The sequence below is a fragment of the Tenrec ecaudatus genome, chromosome 1 (assembly GCF_050624435.1).
Source record: "Tenrec ecaudatus isolate mTenEca1 chromosome 1, mTenEca1.hap1, whole genome shotgun sequence".
NCBI lineage: Eukaryota > Metazoa > Chordata > Mammalia > Afrosoricida > Tenrecidae > Tenrec > Tenrec ecaudatus.
The window spans coordinates 183,583,446-183,604,581 of NC_134530.1; the positions used below are offsets into that span (position 1 = coordinate 183,583,446).

Sequence of the window (21,136 nt, forward strand, 5' to 3'; positions counted from 1 at the left end):
GTCCTTTTGTGTTTTCTAATGTTATTCGCATAGTCCCTTACATGCGTCTTCATCTATCCCACTCATCTCCCATTTATTTTCAAGCACCCATGCTCCTAGTCCTGGCCTTCCACTTATTGAAAATCTACTCAAGCACTAAGCAAAATAGTCCATATGTGGGCTGTCTCATTTAAGCCCTAAAAGAACCCTATAAGAAAACCCCTACTCTTGATTCAGGAGACAATATTTGCAGATCAGGAAATAGAAGCTGTTTTCTATTTCTGTTTCTATTGAGAGGGTCGATAAGATGCCCAAATCAATGAGGGAGAGGAGCCACTGTAAGTTGGAGTCTGTTATTTAACCATTTTGTTCTTTACCAGCCATCTCTGAAACTCTGCTGAGTTTTAAATAAATTTGAATCCTAGAAGGGGCAGGGACGGATCCCTCTGAGATTTAAAGACTTCTCTCATTTAGGAAAGGGGATCCACGGCAGTTTTCTGGAAAGGAATAATGCATTCAGCCATTGGTATAAATATTATGGGCTCTAATCGACTGCCTTGGGTATCTGCTAGTGGTGCTTACACAAGAGGCCTATATGGTCGTCTTTCCTCCCCAAGAGTGTGAATAGATTTCTACAACTGAGGATTTAGAACAAATGAGTTATAGCAAGGTGGATTTTAATCAAAGTTAGCAAGAGCTTTCTAACCATATGGCCTCCAGGAGCAGGAAAACAACCGGGAGCAGGAAATTTTCTGATTTCCAAAGGAAATTTGAGGGTAAGATGGCATGTTAGGACCAAAATAGATAACCCTTCAGAAACATTAGCAGGAATAATGGTTCCCCGAGAGTTAGTGAAGGTGGGGTGGCTGACAGCATTGGTGACTGTATAACCCCACTCAAGGCGAGAGAGAACAGCAGAAGTGAATGTGAATGCATATACTGAATGGTATAAGATATGGCCAGAAATAAATAAATAAGGATTCTTGGAGGAGGGGGGGTATGTGGGAGTGGGGAGATAAAGGGGAGCTGATCTCAAGGATGCCAAGAGGAAAGAAAATGTCTTGAAACTGACTGTGAGAGCTATTGTACAACGCTGCTTGATGTGATCAAACGATGGAGTGTTATGATATCTGTAACAGCTACCAATCACATGAACCAAGAAAAGAATCAAATAGCTTTCCAATTCTCTTTAAAAGCTGAAAATCAGATTCCATGATTTCTAAAAGCAACTATTTTGAAAATAAAAGAGGAAAAAGCTCCTGATAATCATATCAAAGCCTCCTGCTAAGCTTTTTAAAATGATATCTGGCAAAGGAATTGTCAAATGAAAAAAAAAGTGCTTGTTGAATGGTACTAAGTGAAATAAAGATCAGATATAGACATAGCAACTAAGACCCTATCTAGATAGTTGTCCAACTTTCCGGATCTAGAAGTAGGTGAGGTGTGAAATCCTCAGGAATATGTCAGGGAACGTGGGAACCCCTGGGTTGCGAAAGCTAGAGACTAGAAGGGCGAGGCGTTTGGGAATAGAAATGCCATGGTTCTCGGATAACTATAGCATCTCCAACAGGAAATCGCTGTGTGGATGAATGAGAATAGTTCATACCTGCAGGAAAGGATCATGGTCATCATTAGCAGGGTGCTGGCTTTCGCATCCCGGAAATCCAAGACTCACGTAAGTTACAGCGTGTAATCATGCCTCGTGATTCTGGTTCTAGAGCATTGCCTTCCAAGTCTTGGGTCTTGAAGTGTTGGGTGCCTGTTTGGTCTAAATGTGCAGAAGGTGGGATGCCAGAGAAGGATGTCTTACAGGATTTTATCTGGGTCAGCAAAGTGTTTCTCAAAGGACTAAACATATTGTGCTTTATATAAATGGTGTCAAAATCAGGTTTTCACTGACTCACTGGATTCTCCTTTATGAACCCCAATTAGTGCTATTCATAGTCATATAAGTATTTCCTTCATACTTTTCCTAAAATGCACTTTACAACTGTTATGTATTAGTCGGAAGGTTATGGAATTCATCAATACTATCATTGCAAAACATGTTCGAGATGAGCAGAAGTTTTCTTTTATTATCTTCTCAAGATTCAGGTAGCGTGATATATGTCCTTCCCAACCCCTCTCTCTATCACACACACACACACACACACACACACGGCCACACTGAGACATAGCTGCTTTACTGTCTTTCTTTACTAAAGTTTCATCATTTCTATAGAGTTCTTCAATTTCCTTTTTCAAAGCAGTATGTCTTAACCAACATTTTCATGTCAATGTATATGGATTAACTTCTCTTATTTAATCATAGCATATATTCCACAGTTTTTAGGTATTATAATCTATTTATCTCTTTGGTTGTTGAACACTGTGGTATACTTTAGCTTGTTCCTACTTCAAACAATAGAAAAATGGATATCTTTGTACAAGTGTGCAAGGACAATTTCATCTTTCCTAAAAAAAAACTTAGAAAGATAATAGTGAGAAAGTAGGAATAGGTTAAAGTCTAGTTATGCATAATTTTCTTCCAGTTAGTATTCCTGTGAATATTAGTGTGTTCATTGTGTACACCCTAACTGCACACATTATGTACACTGGATATTGTCGGACTTTTTAATTGCATATTGTCTGCTGGAGAATGAATAGCTATCTCACCTTGCCAGCATTTACTGAGGCTTACTGTACTTTGAATGACATCTTCTCTTACCTTCTCAGACATTTCACACCATCCCAGTTGTAGATCTGCTTTTTAAGTCATCCTTTTTGGTGGCTTGCAAACAGACTTCATTAATTTCTTACCTGATAATCTTAAATTATTTCAGTAAGAGCTTAAAATAAAGGGGATCAGAAACAAACTTCTAGGATGCTACTTTGATGTTTCCGTGTTCTATTCCTTGTACTAACAGTCTAGAGGAGTCCCGGTGGCATAATGGGTCCTGTGTTGGGCTGCTAAGCACAGGTCAGTGGTTGGAAACCACTCGCCAGTAGAAATATGTGGCTTTGGAGTCACTAACATGCACGAAAACTAGACAGAGGAAAACAAAGCAACAGTATACAACCAGACAACAAAACAACAGAAACAAACCACTGACAAAGAACAGAATAAAACAGTTCACAAGAGAAAAGCTTGTAGTTAGTTCAGGGATCGTTTGCTGGCCCTTAGGAGCGTTTTCCAGTCCAGTCTGTTGGGGCACCACGCCCTGGCCCCAAAGTCCACTTTCAGCATTCCCTGGGGACCTTGCCACTCCATTCCCTTGCTGTTCCGCTGCACTCCCCCAGTGATTTGCCTCGGTGTGGTGGGATCAGGTCAGGTGCAATTCCCACTCTGTGTCTCCGGTGCTGTCCCCTGTATCGCCCTTAGTCACTGAGGGGCATCATGTCTCATAGTGGGGCCAGCCATGTTGTTCTCTCTGTGGACTGGCTGCTCTACTCAGGAACATCATCATCACGGCCTGGTGGGCCAGGCTGTGCTCCACTCTCTCCTCCTGCCCCTTCATCTGCTCCCGTGTGCTCTGATCAAATATGTCCATCTCCCAGAGCTGCAGAGTCAGTGTCGTCCTTTGGAACAAATACTTTTCAGGGGAGGGGCAGGAATCCACTTAATTTATGGTGCTGGGGCCAGCCTCCCAGACCTCTCCACCGGTTCCCTCCTCCACACTGGGATATTGCGTTCACACCTTGCGACACTGGGTTGAAGTCTGGTCCCACTTTCCCTGTGGAGATATAAACAATACCCTCCCCTTGGGTGGATTAATGCCCCATGACCCCACTACCCTTTTCTTCCTTGTATTCATCCTTTTGTTTTCCTTTCCCCACCTCCTCCACCATTGTCTACCATGTACATCCAGGCTGGATGAACTATCTGGAGGAAAAACAACGGGACCGACAGTTCTGGGGGGACTTGGGGTGGGGGGGTAGGAGGGGTAAGGAAGTGGTGTTAACAAACCCAGGGACAAGGGAAAAACATGGGACCCCAAATGGTAGATAAGGGGGAGTGGCAGGCCTGGTGGGAAACGATCAAGGGTAAGGTTGCTTAGAGAAGAGGTATACTCTAGCCCAGGTGGCGATGAAGCATGGTAGTAGGGCAGGAGGAAAGTCAAGGGAGATGGAGGAAAGAGCTAGGAGTCAAAGGGCATTCATGGAGGTCTAGACAAAGACATGTACATGCAAATATATATAGGAGGATGGGGAAATAGATCTATGTGTCTATATTTATAGGTCAAGTATTAAGGTGGCGGAAGGACCTTGGGCCTCTACTCAAACACTCCCTCAATGCATGAATACCTTCTTTTATTAAATTGGAACTCTATGATGCTCACTCTCCCGACACAACAGCTGGAGCCAAAGTGGGTGAACAAGTAAATGTGGTGAAGAAAGCTGATGGTGCCCGGCTATCAAAAGAGATAGTGACTGGGGTCTTAAAGGCTTGAAGATAAACAAACGGCCATCTAGCTCAGAAGCAACAAAGTCCACGTGGAAGAACACACCAGCCTGTGTGATCGAGTGGTCCCAAAGGGATCAGTTACCAGGCATCAAAGAACAAAAAATCATATCATTGACTGCACACCTCCATGATAGGATCGCTGAAGACAAATGGGTGCATAAGCAAATGTGGTGAAGAAAGCTGATGGTGCCCGGCTATCAAAAGAGATAGTGTCTGGGGTCTTAAAGGCTTGAAGGTGAACAAGCGGCCATGTAGCTCAGAAGCAAAAAAGCCCACATGGAAGAAGCACACCGGCCAGTGCGATCACGAGGTGCCCAAGGGACCAGGTATAAGGCATCATGCAAAAAAAAAAAAAGATATAAGTGTGTGTATGCATGTGTATATATGTGTATATGTATATATGTATGTATATATATGTATATATATATATCATATTAAATGAAGGGGGAAGTGCAGAGTGGAGACCCAGGGCCCAGGTGTCGACCAGTGGAGATCCCCTCATAGAGGGGTTTAGGAGAGGAGATGGGTTAATTAGGGTGTGAGGTAGTATCGATGAAGAACACAGCTTCCCCCCGGATCCTGGATGCTTCCTCCCCCCAACTACCATGACCCGAATTCTACCTTGCAGGGCTGGATAGGACAGAGGCTGTACACTGGTGCATATGAGGGTTGGAGGTACAGGGAATCCAGAGTGGATGATACCTTCAGGACCAAGGGTGTGAGGGACGATGCTGGGAGAGTGGAGGGTGAGTGGGTTGGAAAGGGGGAACTGATTGCAGGGATCCGCGTGTGACCTCTTCCCTGGGGGAGGGACAGCAGAGGGTGGGGGAAGGGAGACTCCGGATAGGGCAAGATATGACAAAACAACGATGTATAAATTAGCAGGGGCATATGAGGGGGGGGGGAATGGGGAGGGAGGGGGGGGGGAAAGAGGACCTGATGCAGGGGGCTTGGGAGGAGAGCAAATGCCTTGAGAATGATTGGGGCAGGGAATGTATGGATGTGCTTTATACAATTGATGTATGTATATGTATGGATTGTGGTAGGAGTTGTATGAGTCCCTAATAAAATGTAAAAGAAGAAAAGAGAAAAAAATGATTAGGGCAAAGACTGTACAGATGTGCTTTATACAATTGATGTATGTATATGCATGAACTGTGAGGAGAATTGTATGAGCCCCAATAAATTGTTAAAATTAAAAAAAAAACCAAAAAAAAAAAAGAAATATGTGGCTTTTTATGTGGTTTGCCATCAGTGAAGCCACAGAGGCACTCTGTCATGAAGCTTCCCTATGACTCGAAACTGTTTCTGGTTTGGTGCTAACAGTAACCACACATCAATAAAAACCTGTATATGCTTTATTTTGTCATTCTTAGTCTGTAACATTGAGCTGATATTCTTTCATAGAGACTGTTTAGCACAGATTAGAACCATCCTATGGGGTATTCTAGTCTGTAATCTTTCATAGAAAATCATCTGGTCTTTACCCCTGCATTGGGTGAATTCAAACTGCCAACTTTTAAATTAGCAGCCTAAAGCGTAACCATTATGCCATCGGGAATCATTGATCAGTTTTATAAGACACACAAATTCTAACCGTCTTGTTTAAAATCAGCTTTGGAAGACATACATTATTTATTTAAATGAGGGACTATATATATGTTCTTTATAGTATGCTGATCCCCTATTTCAGTGGCCAAAAGATGGGTTGAACGGCTTGTTTAAACTGTCTGGTTCTCTAGTCTGGAAAGAAATCTCTCTCAACTGCTTACAAAACCTGTGCTTGTCCATTCAAGTGTCTATAAATTTATCATAGATCGTGTTGCAATTAAGGCTGGAGATTACGTGTAGTTCACTACTCTAGCATGCTTTTGGCACAGTATCTAACATATACTTCATACTAAGCAAGTATGTAAGGTCCATTTATTGACTAGGGCCTATTTATAAAATTCTCTCTGAATATACACATTCTAGTGATTTTTCCAGATAGCAGGAAAATCGTTTTCTTTTCCTCCTTCTCCTCCTCTTCTTCCTCTCTCCTCCTCCATCGTTTCCTCTTCTCTCTTTCCATTACTGTAGCAACGTTCATTCTCCCAAGCACACTGCTCAAGTGTAAAAGAATAAGTGTGTAAATTTACATGTGCAACAAAAATCTCTCAGAAGTTGTTCATTGCAGTACCTAACTTTCCCTCCTGGGATGCTACAATAGAAATTTGCGAAACCAAATGAAATCATCTTTTGCTCTGATCTGTAATGTTCACTGAATACCACCAGGTGGAAGCACACCAGCGTTTCGTAAAGCCATAATTGTTGACTGAGTCAGTCACTGGAGAGGTAGCGTGATTAAAAACAAACAAAAAACTAGGGAGGCAGGAGTAAGGAGCATGGTAAGAGACAAAAAGAGCAAACTTTGAGATTCTCCCAGAGGTTTCAATCAGACTCTTTAAAAATACATTTATTTATTTTTAATCGTTTTATTAGGGGCCCATACAACTCTTATCACAATCCATACATGCATCAATTGTGGAAAGCACATTTGTACATTCATTGCCCTCATCCTTCTCAAAACATTTGCTCTCCACCTAAGCCCCTGGCACCAGCTCCACATTTGTTACTCTCCCTCGCCATTGCCCCTTCCCTTGTGAACCCTTGATAATTTATACATTTTTATTTTGTCATATCTTGCCCTGTTCGACTTTTACTATCAAAATGTATTCCAACCATCAAGGCACTGGTCTAGGAAGAATGATCAGTAATCACTTATGTTGGAGCCAAGAAGACTCTATAGGGCATGCTAGCGGTGTGCCGAACCTGCAAATTCATAGCCCTTTTTGTCTTAAAAATATCCCCCATGAAATTGGGGATGGGGGTAACTTATAAAATAAAAATGATTTCCCACCTCTCCTCTATTCTCTATAACTCTAGTTTATTAATATTTGATCTCACCAAGCAAGTAAGCCAAGATGCAAAGATAAATATCTGAGCAGCCACTGTGTTTACAAAGTTGTGGGAGAAAGAATACATAAATGTTGGATCCATTGCTGTGACATGAGAAAGAAATGTTCCGAGTATAAAAAAGAGGACTGACCCCGGTCCGAGTCCGAGCATTCCGGGAGGAAAAGCTGCATTTCTCAATAACTCACCAAGTCCTCTGAATTGCTTCATAGAGAGGAAAGAGAGCATGTACCTTTCTGGATATTCATTCACCCACCCTCCCCCTGGAACTCGGGATTTGCAACTTGCAAATTGTTGTCTTCGTTATGGAATAGAAATTAGCATTGATTGAGGTATTACTCATTCCAAGTTCCTATGAACTATCTTGTCATAAATATTACCCATTAATACCCACAACAACCACTAAAATATTAGTTACCTTCATTTCACAAATGAGGAATCACTTGAGCCTTAGCAACATGCCAACAGAGGAATGCAAATTTTCCAAATCCCGAAGCTCACTCTCTGATTATAGTTTAATTCATAAGAAGAGCACATGCAGATATTTAATGCTGATCATACATATTTTTGCTTTTTCCTGTGTGATTCTGTTAGGCAAGTGTGGATGCTCCGTGTTTGGGGGACCTGGCGGCAGAGCTGGCCCTTCTGTGCGGTCATTTTAATCCTGAAATCACACAACAAGCATCCTTGGGAATGTATCACCTCCTCTGTATTGCGAAAAACCAGAACGGTAAGAGGACTCAGCGTTTTCCAAAGGGTTCTAAGAATCTGTTGCTAATTAGTCCACTTAGAGATCCCCGGAAGGTTTTATCTGTTGATTTCGAAATGTCACCTGTTCTAGTTGTTGCTTCACTTTCTGAAATGGTTTTTAATCATTTCAAATTGACGAGAAATCCCAGTCACGCTATATTGTGCTAACTATACACGGTTCTCCAAGATCTGTGAAGTCATGTGCTTTAGATCAGTGTTAGAACATTGATGTGGAAATGGGAACATTGGGTAAATGGAGTGGGGGGGGCATGGAGTGGAGAAAAGAAGTACCAAATGACTCTTAAAAAGAGCATTTTCACCTCTAAAGTACCACCAATTTTTTTAAACGATTTCAATTTCTGAGGAAAGCTTTAGGGCACACTCACTGTGAAGAACAAAGAAAGGATCTTTTCAATTGAGGTTTTTCTTTTACTTTGTTATTATTGTTAGCTATTTTATTGTTTTTACTTGCTTGTTTATTTTTTGTATTTTTTTCTCTGTGTGAAATCCAAGACAGGTAAATATATAGAGACACTAATTGGAATAATGCTTTCTTGTGAGTATGGCAGAGGAGGTTGTGGGGGAGTGAGGATATAATAGCGGTACATACAATAAAGAAAAAAATGAATGATTTTAAAACTTTTCATGATATAATTGAATTACTGAATTGTATGATGAGTGGATTATATTCCAATAATCTATTTTAAAATATCTCACTTATAAAAATGAATATAAGGGAATGGAGTTACTTCAATACAGTTACAGATCCCTCAGACCAGAATTGCTAGGCATAAAATATTAGAATCATACAAAATATTATCTCTGATCACAACAGTGAAGCTAGAAAGTAATTTTTAAAAATGTTTTAAATGTTTCCAGCCCATTGTGTAAGTAACACATGCTTAAACTACCAGTGGATCAATGACGAAAACAAGACGTCTTAGAATCAAGTTCAAATGAAAAACCAATCTACTCATGGGATGCAGCAGAGGTAGCACTCAGCAGGACACTTCCAGCAATAAATGCCTTCATGGAAATAGAAAAAGATTTTAAATCAACGGTTGAACTGAACAACTCTAAGAACTAGAAAGAAACGAGAAACCTAAGCCTGAAATTACTAGAAGAACAGAAACAGCAAAGATCAGAGCAGAAATAAATAAAATAAGCAGAAAAACAATACAGAGTCAATAAAACCATAAGTTAATTCTTTGAAAATGAACAACTTTTTTTCTAGACTGTCAAAGATAAAAGTTGCCAATAATCGAAAATGAGAAATGAAAGATGTGCCATTATAAATGGCCTGAGAGAAATGAAGAAAACTATTGAAGAATTATAGACAATTATGTAGACACAAACTGGATAATCCAGAATAAATTAATAACTTGGAAGAACATAAGTAGCGGTCTTCATAGAAAACAGAAAGTCTCAACACACCCTCAACAAGTGAAGAGATTGAATCCATAATCAAAAACCTCCAGCAGCCACAAAAAGGCCTGGGCCAAATGGTTTCATTGTAGAGTTCTAATAAACATTTAAGGAAAAATTGACAGAAACATTTTGATAACCTTTCAAAAGATAGAGAAGGAAAGACTAATCCCTAGTTCATTCCAGGAAGCAAATGCCCTAAAACCAAAGCCAAAGACATCAAACACACACACACAAACTACATGGAAATATTTCTTATGAATATAAATGCAAACATCCTCAATAAAATACCAGCCAAAAGAATCCTACAGTATATTGAAAGAGGCACATGCCAATTAAGATTTATTCCAGGACTGAATGGTTCAACACTGGAAAAGTAATCAACATACTAAACCAATAAAGTAACAAGGGAGCCACCTGATCTTCTCTCTGCATGCAGAAAAAGAATCTGACGAAATGTAAAAAAATTTGAAAATGTCAAATTTCAAAACATTTGAAAATTCCCAAACAGATTGGAAGAGAAGGGAAATTCCTCAGTGAAATTCAAAGCAGATATGAAAAGTCAGCATTATAAATTGGGAACAGGACAAGACTGCCTGCTATCACCACATCTATTAAATATTGTACTAGACACCCTAGCTACAACACAATGAGAAGAGACAAAAATGTCATATGCCCCTTCAGGAAAATAAGTAAAATTACCTCTATTCAAGGATAATATGATCCAGGGAAAAAATCCCAGAGTTCACAAAAAATATATATTTATAGAGAAATTATACAAAGTTTCAGGGTGGAAGGCCAACAAAACTCAACAGGAGGTTGGGGAAACAATTCCGTTTACAGTGGCAATTAAGAGAATAACAAAATTTAAGAATAAATTTAGTCAGAGCATGAGAGACATTTACAATGAAAATTATAAAACATTGCTGAAAAAATACCAAAGAAGACTTAAATAAATGGAAGCATGTTCTATGTTCATGGATTGAAGACTTGATATTCTTGAGATGATAATTTAAAGATTTTATAGATTCAATTTAATCCCAATTTATAGATTCAGTATAATTCCAATCAAATTCTAATAGCCTTATTCATAAAAATGGAAAAACCCATCTTCAACTTTATAAAGGATTATAAGATGCCTTCAATAACTAAAGCAATGTTGAAAGGGAATAAAAGTAAGATGAATCACACTTCTTGATTTTAGGACATGCTATACTGCTACAATAAATAAAATAGCCTGGTATTTGTGTAACAATAGAGTTTACTTGGATCCACGATGAACACACCTGGAAGCAGCAGTCAAGAGATCAAACGATCCATTCCATTGGGCAACTCTGCTGAAAACGACCTGTTTAGTCTTAAAACCAAATATGTCATTCTGAGGACTACAATGTACCTGATTCAAGCAAGGTATTCTCAATTGCCTCATATACTTGTGAAAACTGCACAGTAGAAAAGGAAGAACAAATAAAAATGGATGCATTTGAGTATGGTGTCAAAAAAAATATTGAATACACCTTGGGCTGCCAGAAGCACAACCATCATCTGCATGTCTTGGAAAGAGTTTAGTCAGAATCCTTTTAAAAAATATGTTTTATTGGCACATATCACATAATTCAATCATATCGAGAAGAACTGTACAACCATTACCACCATTAAATCCAGAACATTTCTTTCTTGCTCTCCCCGTCCACCCCCAATGATTAAATAGCCTTCAAATGAATTGTGTCGTCGCCTTCAATTCTAGGGCGCACTCCCCCTCCCACTTGCATTGTTTGCTCCTAAAATCCTGTCTCCCCACACCCGACCCCTGCGTTCCCCACAAACGGGGGCATTAGTTATTACTTCGTACAACCACTCCTTTGTGCCCCTCCAACTGGCAAACCCAACAGACACAATAAAGCACAAAATCGAGATGAAGAGCTGAGGATAAAATAATAATATGAAGATAAAAATACAAACAGTGAGCAAGGGAAGCGGACCAACATCCATAGCTTTAAAACCAGGGAAGAAGCAGTTTTGTCATAGAACAAGATCTTTGCACCTAGAACAAATTCAGCTTGGGTCTAAAGAGAAGTCAACTCATCACGTTCAATCCACTATAATCAGGATGACAATGATCTATGTTTGACGGCAAGGCTGTTGCAGACTTTTGCCTGTGGCTGGAGGGGATCTCCAAGCGACTTACTCTGACTACATCCTCTGCAGATCGGTTTGGGGCTCCCACAGGCCTCCACAGCCTTCCACAAATTGAGTGCTCACAATTTTAGCCCTGATACTTTTCCCTTCATCATATTTGAATTTTATTATTGTCATCTTTGAATCACACAAGCTGGTGTGCTCCTTCCATGCGGGCTTAGTTGACTCCTTGTTTAGATGTCTGCTTATTTGAATACAAGCCTTTAAGACCCCAGACACTATTCCGATAGCCAGGCACCATCTGCCTTCTTCCTCACACTTTGCTGTAACGCCTTCGTCTTCAATGATCGTTTCATGCAGGTGAGTATGGAACAGGGCCATGTGATCAGAACTAACTGTTCTTGGATTGGAGCGAGGGTTCAGAGGGGCCATAATCCATCTGTTTGTCGCTGGGATATGCAAGACAGGTTTATTGCGGTGCTTGTATTATGACAAATTCAAAACCCCATAACACCAGCTACCCGAACAACAGCAACAAACCAATTAGCAGACAACAAAAGACAAACAAACAAAAACAAGCAAACTAAAGGCAGGAAAACAAAAACACATAGGAGCAGTAAAGTAAAATCTTGTCAGTCATTCCCCCTGGGGAATAAGGCAATAGGCTCTTGTGAAGTAATTAGTTTATTGTGCCAACCTGGCTGATAAACACATGTGGGGTTAATTGAAGGGCAGAGGGATAAATGGCTCAGTGAGCCTCGCCTTTTGAGTTCTTAGGCCTCTGATGGTCAGACCAGGGTGCAGCTGCTTTAGCCAGTTCCCTGCTTCAGCTTGCAAGGATCACTTCCTGGAAGACATCCTGAGGAGAAGCCACATGGACCTACCCTGATGCAGCCCTGGTGCTGGAGCAGTAATGTGGAGACCCCTGCCAGAGCTGAGATGCTTACACGCTCACTGACTCGGCTTTCCTGCTGCAGTCGGCATCATAGTGTGTATTTGGTGAGATAGAGGAGGACTTTGTGGATTGGTGTTGGGCATATGGGTTAATGGGTTAATGGTGGACTTATGGGCTTGGGCAGCACTGGGTTGGGAGGTTTTCTTTTCTTAACATTTATTTATTTATTTAAATCATTTTATTAGGGGCTCTCTTATCACAATCCATACATACATCAATTGTGTAAAGCACAGCTGTACATTCATTGCCCTCATCATTCTCAAAATATTTGCTCTCAAAATAATAATTTATAAATTATCAGGGGTTCATGAGGGAGGGGGGAGTGGGGAGGGAGGGGAGTGGAGAGGCAGGGGAAAATATGAGGACCTGGGTTGGGATGTTTTCATGATGCACACTCAACCTTTATAAAAACTCTCTCTTATACATGAGTTTCTGTGGATTTGTTTCTCTAAAGTACCCAGACTAACACTTCTTATAACATCATCAGTTTTTCCAATGACACAGCACTCTGGACACTGTCAATATGAGGAGTCTATGCAAATACAGTTCCACCATGAGCAGCAACCCCTGAGGTGTCGCTCCCCACAGTTTCATCTCCCTTTTGATTACACTGTTTACCCTAGGAATGGGTGCTAGGGCCAGCGGAAACTTCCTGGATCAGTTCTTCCGAGTTTAACCCCGACCCAAAAGCTCAACATCTGTCATGTTGCTGCAAGGGGGACATCACGGTACTACGTATGTAGTTATTCTGGGTCCCTTTCCATTGGACACCCACCAACCCGGGGCTTCTCCCAAGGGCCAATGATCACTTTTACAGGTTGGGGGAAGCCATTCTCCGTTTCCTCTCCCATCTGAGTACCCCAGTCCTCTGTCCAAGGGTACAGGAAACTTAGAGGCAGGGCTCAGTTCATTCTGTTGTGCCTCTATGTTGTCCTTCTGGTGTAGTCCCGGGGTTATGTCATGCTACCTTCAAGGTCAGCATCGAAGGTCATCATGGTTATTAGTCAATGGAGTGTTTCACTGAGGGTTGGGTTGAAACGTATTCATAGTGTCTACCCAGGAACATAAATTCTGGACCTTTGTCCCCTAGGTTCCCTATAATCCTTGTTTAGCATCCCTTCCTGATGTGCATCACCCACCATACTCACCAACAGAATTACCTATATCTCCTTTAAAATGTAGATGTTCTTCTCTCCTGGCCTTGGCTTGATTTTCAACCAAGGTTCTCCTTCCATTCCCGTGTGTGTACATGCGTGTGTGTGCGCACAGGCGTGGGGGAGCATTGTTTGACCCAGCTTTGTCTCAGTGTTGTATACCTCAAGTGGATGGTGGCCTCCCATCTTCCCACACTTGAAGAAGTGTCCCCAGACAGTGTGAGGTCTCCTCCCTCAGGATGGCTCCTGTGAGGTATATAAATGAGAGGTGATGTATGGTTCATGGCCAGTAGTCAGCTTTCTCCCCTTTTGGTCAGGAATTGGTCTCTAAGATTTGAATAATTGGTGTTTCTCTTTCTAGTAGTGGACTCATAAAATATTTCTCCTTTTGTGATTCACTTCACTCAGCATAATTGTTTCCATGTCTTTCCATATCACGCAGAGTTTCATGCATTCATCACTCTTTTCAGGGATGCATAGTATCTCATTGGGTAGATGTACCTATCATAGTTTCTTTATCCATTCTTCCACTGTTGGGCATTTGGGCTGCTTCCAGTTTCTTGCTATTGTGAACTGTGCTGCTATAAACACTGGAGAACATACATCCATGCGAGTCTCCTATATGCTCAGGGCATGTGCCTAATAATGGCATTGCTGGATCATATGGGATTCCAATTTCCAGTTGCTCTGTCACCATATCATTTTCCACAATGGCTGTGTGTATTTACAAGTCCACCAACAGTGTATATGAGTGCCAATCCTCTCCAGTATTTATTGTTTTCACTGTTGTTGTTATTTGGGGGGGGGCTGGGATTGTGGGTATAAAGTAATATCCCATTGTGGTATTAATTTTCATCCCCCCGATGACTAGTGATCATGGCATTTTTTTCATGTTTGTTAGCCATGAGTACTTCAGTTTTTCTGAACTGTCTGTTCATCTATTTTTCCCATTTCTTAATTGGGTCTCTTGTTATTTTCTTATTGCATTGTTGTAGAGGTCTATATATTTTGGAATTAGCCCCATGTCCATTGGTAAAAATTTTATCCTAATCTGTGTGCTCTCATTTCACTCTCCTTGAATCCTATGATGTGCATGTCAGCATGTCCCCATCATCTATCTTGTTTCTGCTCTGTGTTCCTCCTCCATTATACTGAATAAGTCTATGTATGCCCTGCAATAGGGCCCTTGAATTTGTTCCTGTCTTCTCACTGATGATCTTGAGAGCTTTGGGGTCTACATTTAAGTCTTTAATCCATTTGAATACTTTTTTGTGCATGGGGAAAGGGAAGAGACTACTTCTTAGAAGTGAGACTCATGAGATGTCATCTCACATATTTTTGATATTTTATTAGGAGGGACCAGTGTCTGGAGATGAATACCATGCTTGGTAAAGTAAAAAGTCAGTGAAAATGGGGAAGATGGTCGCACACAGTGACTGAAACATGGGCTCAAACATAGCAGTGATTGATGCAGGACTGGACAGTGATTTGGCCTTTTGTACATAAGCTCAATATGATTTGTAACAGGTGCAATGGAAGAAGGAAGAGCATGGGGGAAATTTTCAAAAGACCCAAATTGAACATCTAGAAATGAAAGCTACAATATATGAAATAAGAACTTATTTCATGGTGGACATTAACAACATATTAGACATCCCAGAGTAAAACATTAGTGGTTGGTGACAGATAATATAATTATCAAGTATTAAACAGCAAAAAAAATCTGAATAAAGTTAGCAGAACCTTAGTGAGCTGTGAGACAATTTCCATCAGCTTAATTTAAGAGCAATTTACAATGTCAAAGAGGTAAAAAACAAAGGGAAAACATAATTTAAGAATGAAGATTAAGGGGGGAACAGAGGGAGGGAGGGAGAGGGGAAAAAGGAAAATGAGGAGCTGATTCCAGGAACCCAAGCGGAAAGCGAATTTTGAGGATGATGAGGGCAACGAATGTACAAGTGTGCTTTACGCAATTGGTGTATGTATGGATTGTGATAAGAGTTGTATGAGCCCCAAATAAAATGATTTTTTTAAAAAGAATGAAGACTGAACTTTTTCCAAATTTGATAAAACAAGATGAAGAATGATAAACTGTTGATTCAAGTATCTCAATGAAGTTCATTCAAGTATCTTATTAGATCTCAAATATCTAATGAAAACTACCTCAATGCATATGACAATCAACTTACTTATCAGTGATAGAGAATATCTTGAAAGCAGTACAAAATAATTTGCTAAAGTCAAATAGCTACAACCAGTGATAAGAAGCTACAAGAAAAATAGCTATATTTTATGCAAAGAGACAAAGATAAGGACAGCAGACTTCTCATCAGATACAATGCAAGCTGCAGGCAATGAAGAAACTTCATAAAATACTGAAATAAACAAACAAAATTTGTCAACCTTAAATCTTTTAACTAACAAAACCATCTTTCAAAAACCAAGGTGAATAAAGGCAGTTTTTTTATATCTATAAGGGGCCTTTATAAATTTCATGAAAAATAAAGTTGAAAAATAATGGAATTTTCCCACAAACTTTTTGAAGCCCTCTTATGCAAGAGGTGGGATCTATCATTAGCACATCCAGACTCTAGGGAATGTTTCAGGAAACCCTCCAAAACCAAAATTGAGATGAAATGCAAATCTAAATCTGCACAAAGAAATCAAGAGTGGTGCAGATAACTAGTAGGTAGGTAGCAGAATTTCTAATTGTTTCCTTCCCTTTGAATGATAATCAAATGCCTTAAGAAATCATAGCAGCAACATGAAAGCAAAACACATGGCAACAGCAGCAAGCTTTGAGAAGAGACATAAGAATACGATGGTTAGGCGCTTATACTAAACATAAAATTCTGAAATACCTCTGGAAAGTAGACTGTGATGAATTAGTGATGTATCCTGTAAGTCCTGAAGCATCCCCAAAATAGCAAAGTGAATAAATGCGTGAAAGGAGCCAAAATAAAAGTAAAATGGAATTAGAAAATACTTGACCGAAAAGCAGGGAAAAGGAGAAAAACAGAGCTTGTCAGATTAAATAAAAAGCACAGCGCCACCATATGCTGATTAAAAGGAACACGCATTAAATACAGGGACACATAAGAGAGAAGTCACAGGTTGAAAAAAGAGAAACTCGCCCAAAGAACAGTAGTGTGGCTTTATTAAGATCGAAAATGCAATAGCATATTAAAAAGGATGTTCTCAGGGAAAATAAGGGTCATTTCATAGCAATAAAGGGTCAATGAACTAAAAAGATAGAACAATGCTAAGTACTTTTCCACCTAAAAGCAAAAATATATTATAATAAATTATTGACACAATAGTAAGCAAAACCTGGTAGAACTTCAAGGACAAATAGATAAATCCACAATTATGGTAGTTTCAATAACTCATATATTAATTACACAGAATATCAATAAATTATAAAAAATTTTAATTGATTTGACCTAATGGACATTCAAAGAAAATGTCACTCAATCATGGGAAAATTAACATTATTTTCAAGGGCACATGAAACATTTTACAAGACAGACCATGCCCTCAACAAATTAAAAGGAATTTAAATTTAACAAATTAAAAGGAATAAATTGAATAGAATTTATTCAATTCTAAATAAATTATCTGATCAAAATGGATGTAAATGAAAAATCAACAACATATACCCAAACGTACCAATGCATACATCAAATACACTGTATGTCTAGTGTAACTCTATATAGCTCCCTCCAAACACTGCCAGCCAGTCCATTTCCATTCAGCGTGACCCTATAGAAAATTGTAGAACTGCTCCATAGGGTTTCCAAGGCTGTAAATCTTTAAGGAAGCAGACCCCCTCATCTTTCTCTCCAGTGGTGGCTGGAGAGTTACAAACAGCACCTTTTTAGTTAGAACAACACTTGCTAAACTGCTCTGGCACCAGGAATCCTTATTTACCTCTCTAATGGTTACCAAAAATGCACACAAGCCAACCAAACCATGTAAAACCTACACCTTCTCTGGAATGATAGACAAATGAACCTGGTGTCTTAGTTGAGAGACCCTGGGTAGCCCACTCCATAAACTATTTTTTTAAAAATTCACTTATTTTATTTATTTTTCCTTCAAACCATTTTGTTAGGACCCAATTCAGCCCTCACACCATTCCATAGTTTAGTCATGTCGAGCAGTGTTGTACAACTGCTACCACAATCTTTTCCCAAATATTTTCTTCCTCCTGGTACTCCTTGAAATCAGCTTCCTCTTAACCTCTGATGCATCCCCTGCTGTCCCCCTTGACCCCAGAAACTCTTATTCTAGTTTCCTATACTGAAAAAAATACTAATGCAGAGTCAAGAAGGTTACTACTGATGATAAAATACAAGAGATAAATCCTAGTATGAAAAAAAAAACACCCAGAAAATATAAAAGATTGCATCAAGCACAAAGTATATCAAAAGAAAGAGCAAATGTCAAGGTTTTAGCCATTCAAGTCAGATCTATCATTTTAATCTACTGTAGTCCTCTCTCCAATGTGATCAGTCTGATAACCAGCTTATTCCCATACCTCAATTTCGGTTAGAGGGAAATTCCAGAGCCTTATTCCCTTTGTAGATCCTGAAAATGTGCCTCCAAATCTGCTCTTCCACCAGATTATCAATAGGTTTTCCAGCGCAGTGAACAATGCATTTGATGGGCTACGTGTATTTGATTTATGGTCATCCTATTAAATGTATCTACCTTCTTCATTCACCTTACACATAGGCTCTTAAACATTTTATCATTCTGGGTCAATATAGTGAAAATATTCATTTACCTAAATGAGCAGCCTAGTGTTATTCAGAAAATTTTAGATCTCCAGAACTGGGCAGGAAGGAAAAATGAAAATTGTCATGCCACCAGAAGTAACTGCAGATCAAATTATAACCTTATTGTTTTCCTTAAAACAGCTAATATTTTCCAAGGAAGCCCAATGGATAAGTCTAAAAGGCACAGTAATGCTTCAACTTCTCCCACTGATTTGGAATTTCTTCCCAAGGTTTTACAACGAGACAAAACTAAAATTGCTCAGGTAACTAATGTCACACCACGTTTCCTATGATTTTGTTTAATGTGTATTGTTACTTTAAGTGGCAACTTACTACAATACAAGTTTATTTTTAAATAAATATGCCTTCTTTTTAAAGTCCAGAAAGACAAAGGGTAAATTAGATAGCATTTGATGTGCTCACTTTATCCCTCTTTATAATCATTATACTTATTATTATAAGTATTGCCATTAACATTATCTTATTTAATCCTTATAGAATGCAAATGAGGTAGCTAGTTCCTAATTTGGGCTTCTTTTTTTTGAAGATAAAAGTTATATTTCCTTTCCTTTTTTTTTTTCATATTCAGAAGAGTTCTACAATCAGCTCCGCATCCAATTTGTGGACATTTCTTCATCCTTGTGCTCATTGTGGTTAGCTCCCCATTATCCACCAATCTCCTTTTCCATGCCCCTACGAGAGTTTTAATCCAGTTGCTATCTCTATAGATTTATCCACCCTGGAGTTTACATACATAAAAATACACAAAACCCAACCCAATCCAAAGCAACAAACAAAAACAATCCAACAATGACAGGATAAAATGGAGAAAAACCTCAGTCAAAAAGAAAACAGAAAATGTGAAAAACTGGAATAAATATTTACTGGATCAAATGGGAAATCAAATGCCAAGGTGTCACAGTTTAACTTAATTACAACTGCAGTGATCCATCCTACAATGCCTTCTGTCTGATAACAAGTCACTCTGATCCCTGGTCCACAGTCTAGGAGAGTCGCGGGAGGCTTAATGCATGGGAAGGGGGTTTTCTCTATTATCCACAGTCTTCTGAAAACTATTTAAGCTCTTATACTGTTTCCTCCTCTGGATTTTGAATTTATTATTTATAATCCTTGCATCACACAAATTGGAATTCTTCTTTTGTGTGTACTTAGCGGATGCTTTGTTTAGATGACAGCTTGTTTTATAACACACCTTTAAGACAGGAGGCACTATTCGTCCTCACAGCCAGGGACCATCTGCTTCATTCACTCACTGTCCTTTGCTTTGCCCTCATCTCCTTAGTGATCTCTTCAGGAAGACAAGTCCAGAAGGGCCATGTCACTGATTGTTCTTGGATTAGGGATACAATTAAGTGAGAATTCAAAGTCCATTCATATGTCTATTGTTAATATATGTCCCTGGTTTGCATTAGAGACATCATAATTATTTTATTGCAAATCATCCCTGTGGGGCATATGAGGAGGTAACCCCCCTCAAAAAAAGGCATCCAGAATTGTGGGGTAGAGCGGAGCTTTTGCGTTAAGCATTTTTCCCACTATGCAAGCACCAAGCAACTCTCTCGGAGTTAGTGCACCAGTGGTTTTGTCTGGGAAATATCTCTCTGGTCACAGTGGATTTTTTGTTAAAGTAGTCTTTTGCCTGAGCCTCAATTTTTGTGCGGGTCAACTTAAGAGAATAGCATGCAGCTGTGGCATTTTGTTTCCCACCTGGAAATGCAGCAGAAACCATTCTGATGTGGAACACTGCTGACAAGGTCAGCGCGATGGGGAAAGCTCAAGTGTGCGAGTGGTGTTCTTGTTTCAAAAAAGGTGAATGTTGATTGATGACAAACCCCGTTCAGGACATCCGTCAACTTCCCAAATGAACAAAAACGTCAACTCATAGTGCATTTGGAGTTCTTTCCATCAGGTCAGACTGTTTATCAAGTTTCCTATTTAGAGGTTCTGAAAATATTGTGCAACCGTGTGTAACAAAAAGGCCTGATTTGTGGCAGACAGGGCACTGGTTTTGCCACCACGACAATGCACTTGCTCACACAGCCATTTCAGTGTGCCAGTTTGGGGCAAAAACAGCATGCCTCTCTTGCCCCATGCACCTGACTCACCTGACCTTGCTCTGTGCTGCTTCTTTTTGTTTCTGCGAATGAAGAAGGACATGAAAGACTAGCAATTTGATGATGTAGAAGAGGTAAAGAAAAATGAGGGAGGTGCTGTCAGCCATCCAAACAGATGAGTTTGAAAAATGTTTCCAAGAATGGAATCACAGATTTGACAAGTGTATTTAATTTAATGGAGAGTACATTGAAGGCAATACAGTTGTTTTATTTTTTTAATTAAATACACAACTTTGTGGGGAGGTAGATTTGGTTTAGGGGGGTACACCCACCCTTTTATAATATTTCTATTGATATGAGCATTAATTTAGGCAATGGTATAGAATTTAGAGTACTGTTGAGATACATGCATAGGATCTTTTTTTAGACCAAAAAATATTAATTGTTGCTTTTTACACAACAGCAATATGAAGGAGGGC

At 39.6% G+C, this 21,136-nt stretch overlaps 1 protein-coding gene across 1 annotated transcript in view; it reads left to right on the forward strand.

Moving 5' to 3' along the window:
• The window catches only part of MROH9 (maestro heat like repeat family member 9), a 151,423-nt gene that overhangs the window by 93,597 nt on the left and 36,690 nt on the right, over positions 1–21,136 (forward strand). Inside the window, exons 5-7 of the mRNA XM_075541049.1 lie at positions 1,550–1,654; positions 7,973–8,108; positions 18,724–18,845. Coding sequence (XP_075397164.1) covers positions 1,550–1,654; positions 7,973–8,108; positions 18,724–18,845 — 363 coding nt within the window. The remainder of the gene's footprint in view (positions 1–1,549; positions 1,655–7,972; positions 8,109–18,723; positions 18,846–21,136) is intronic.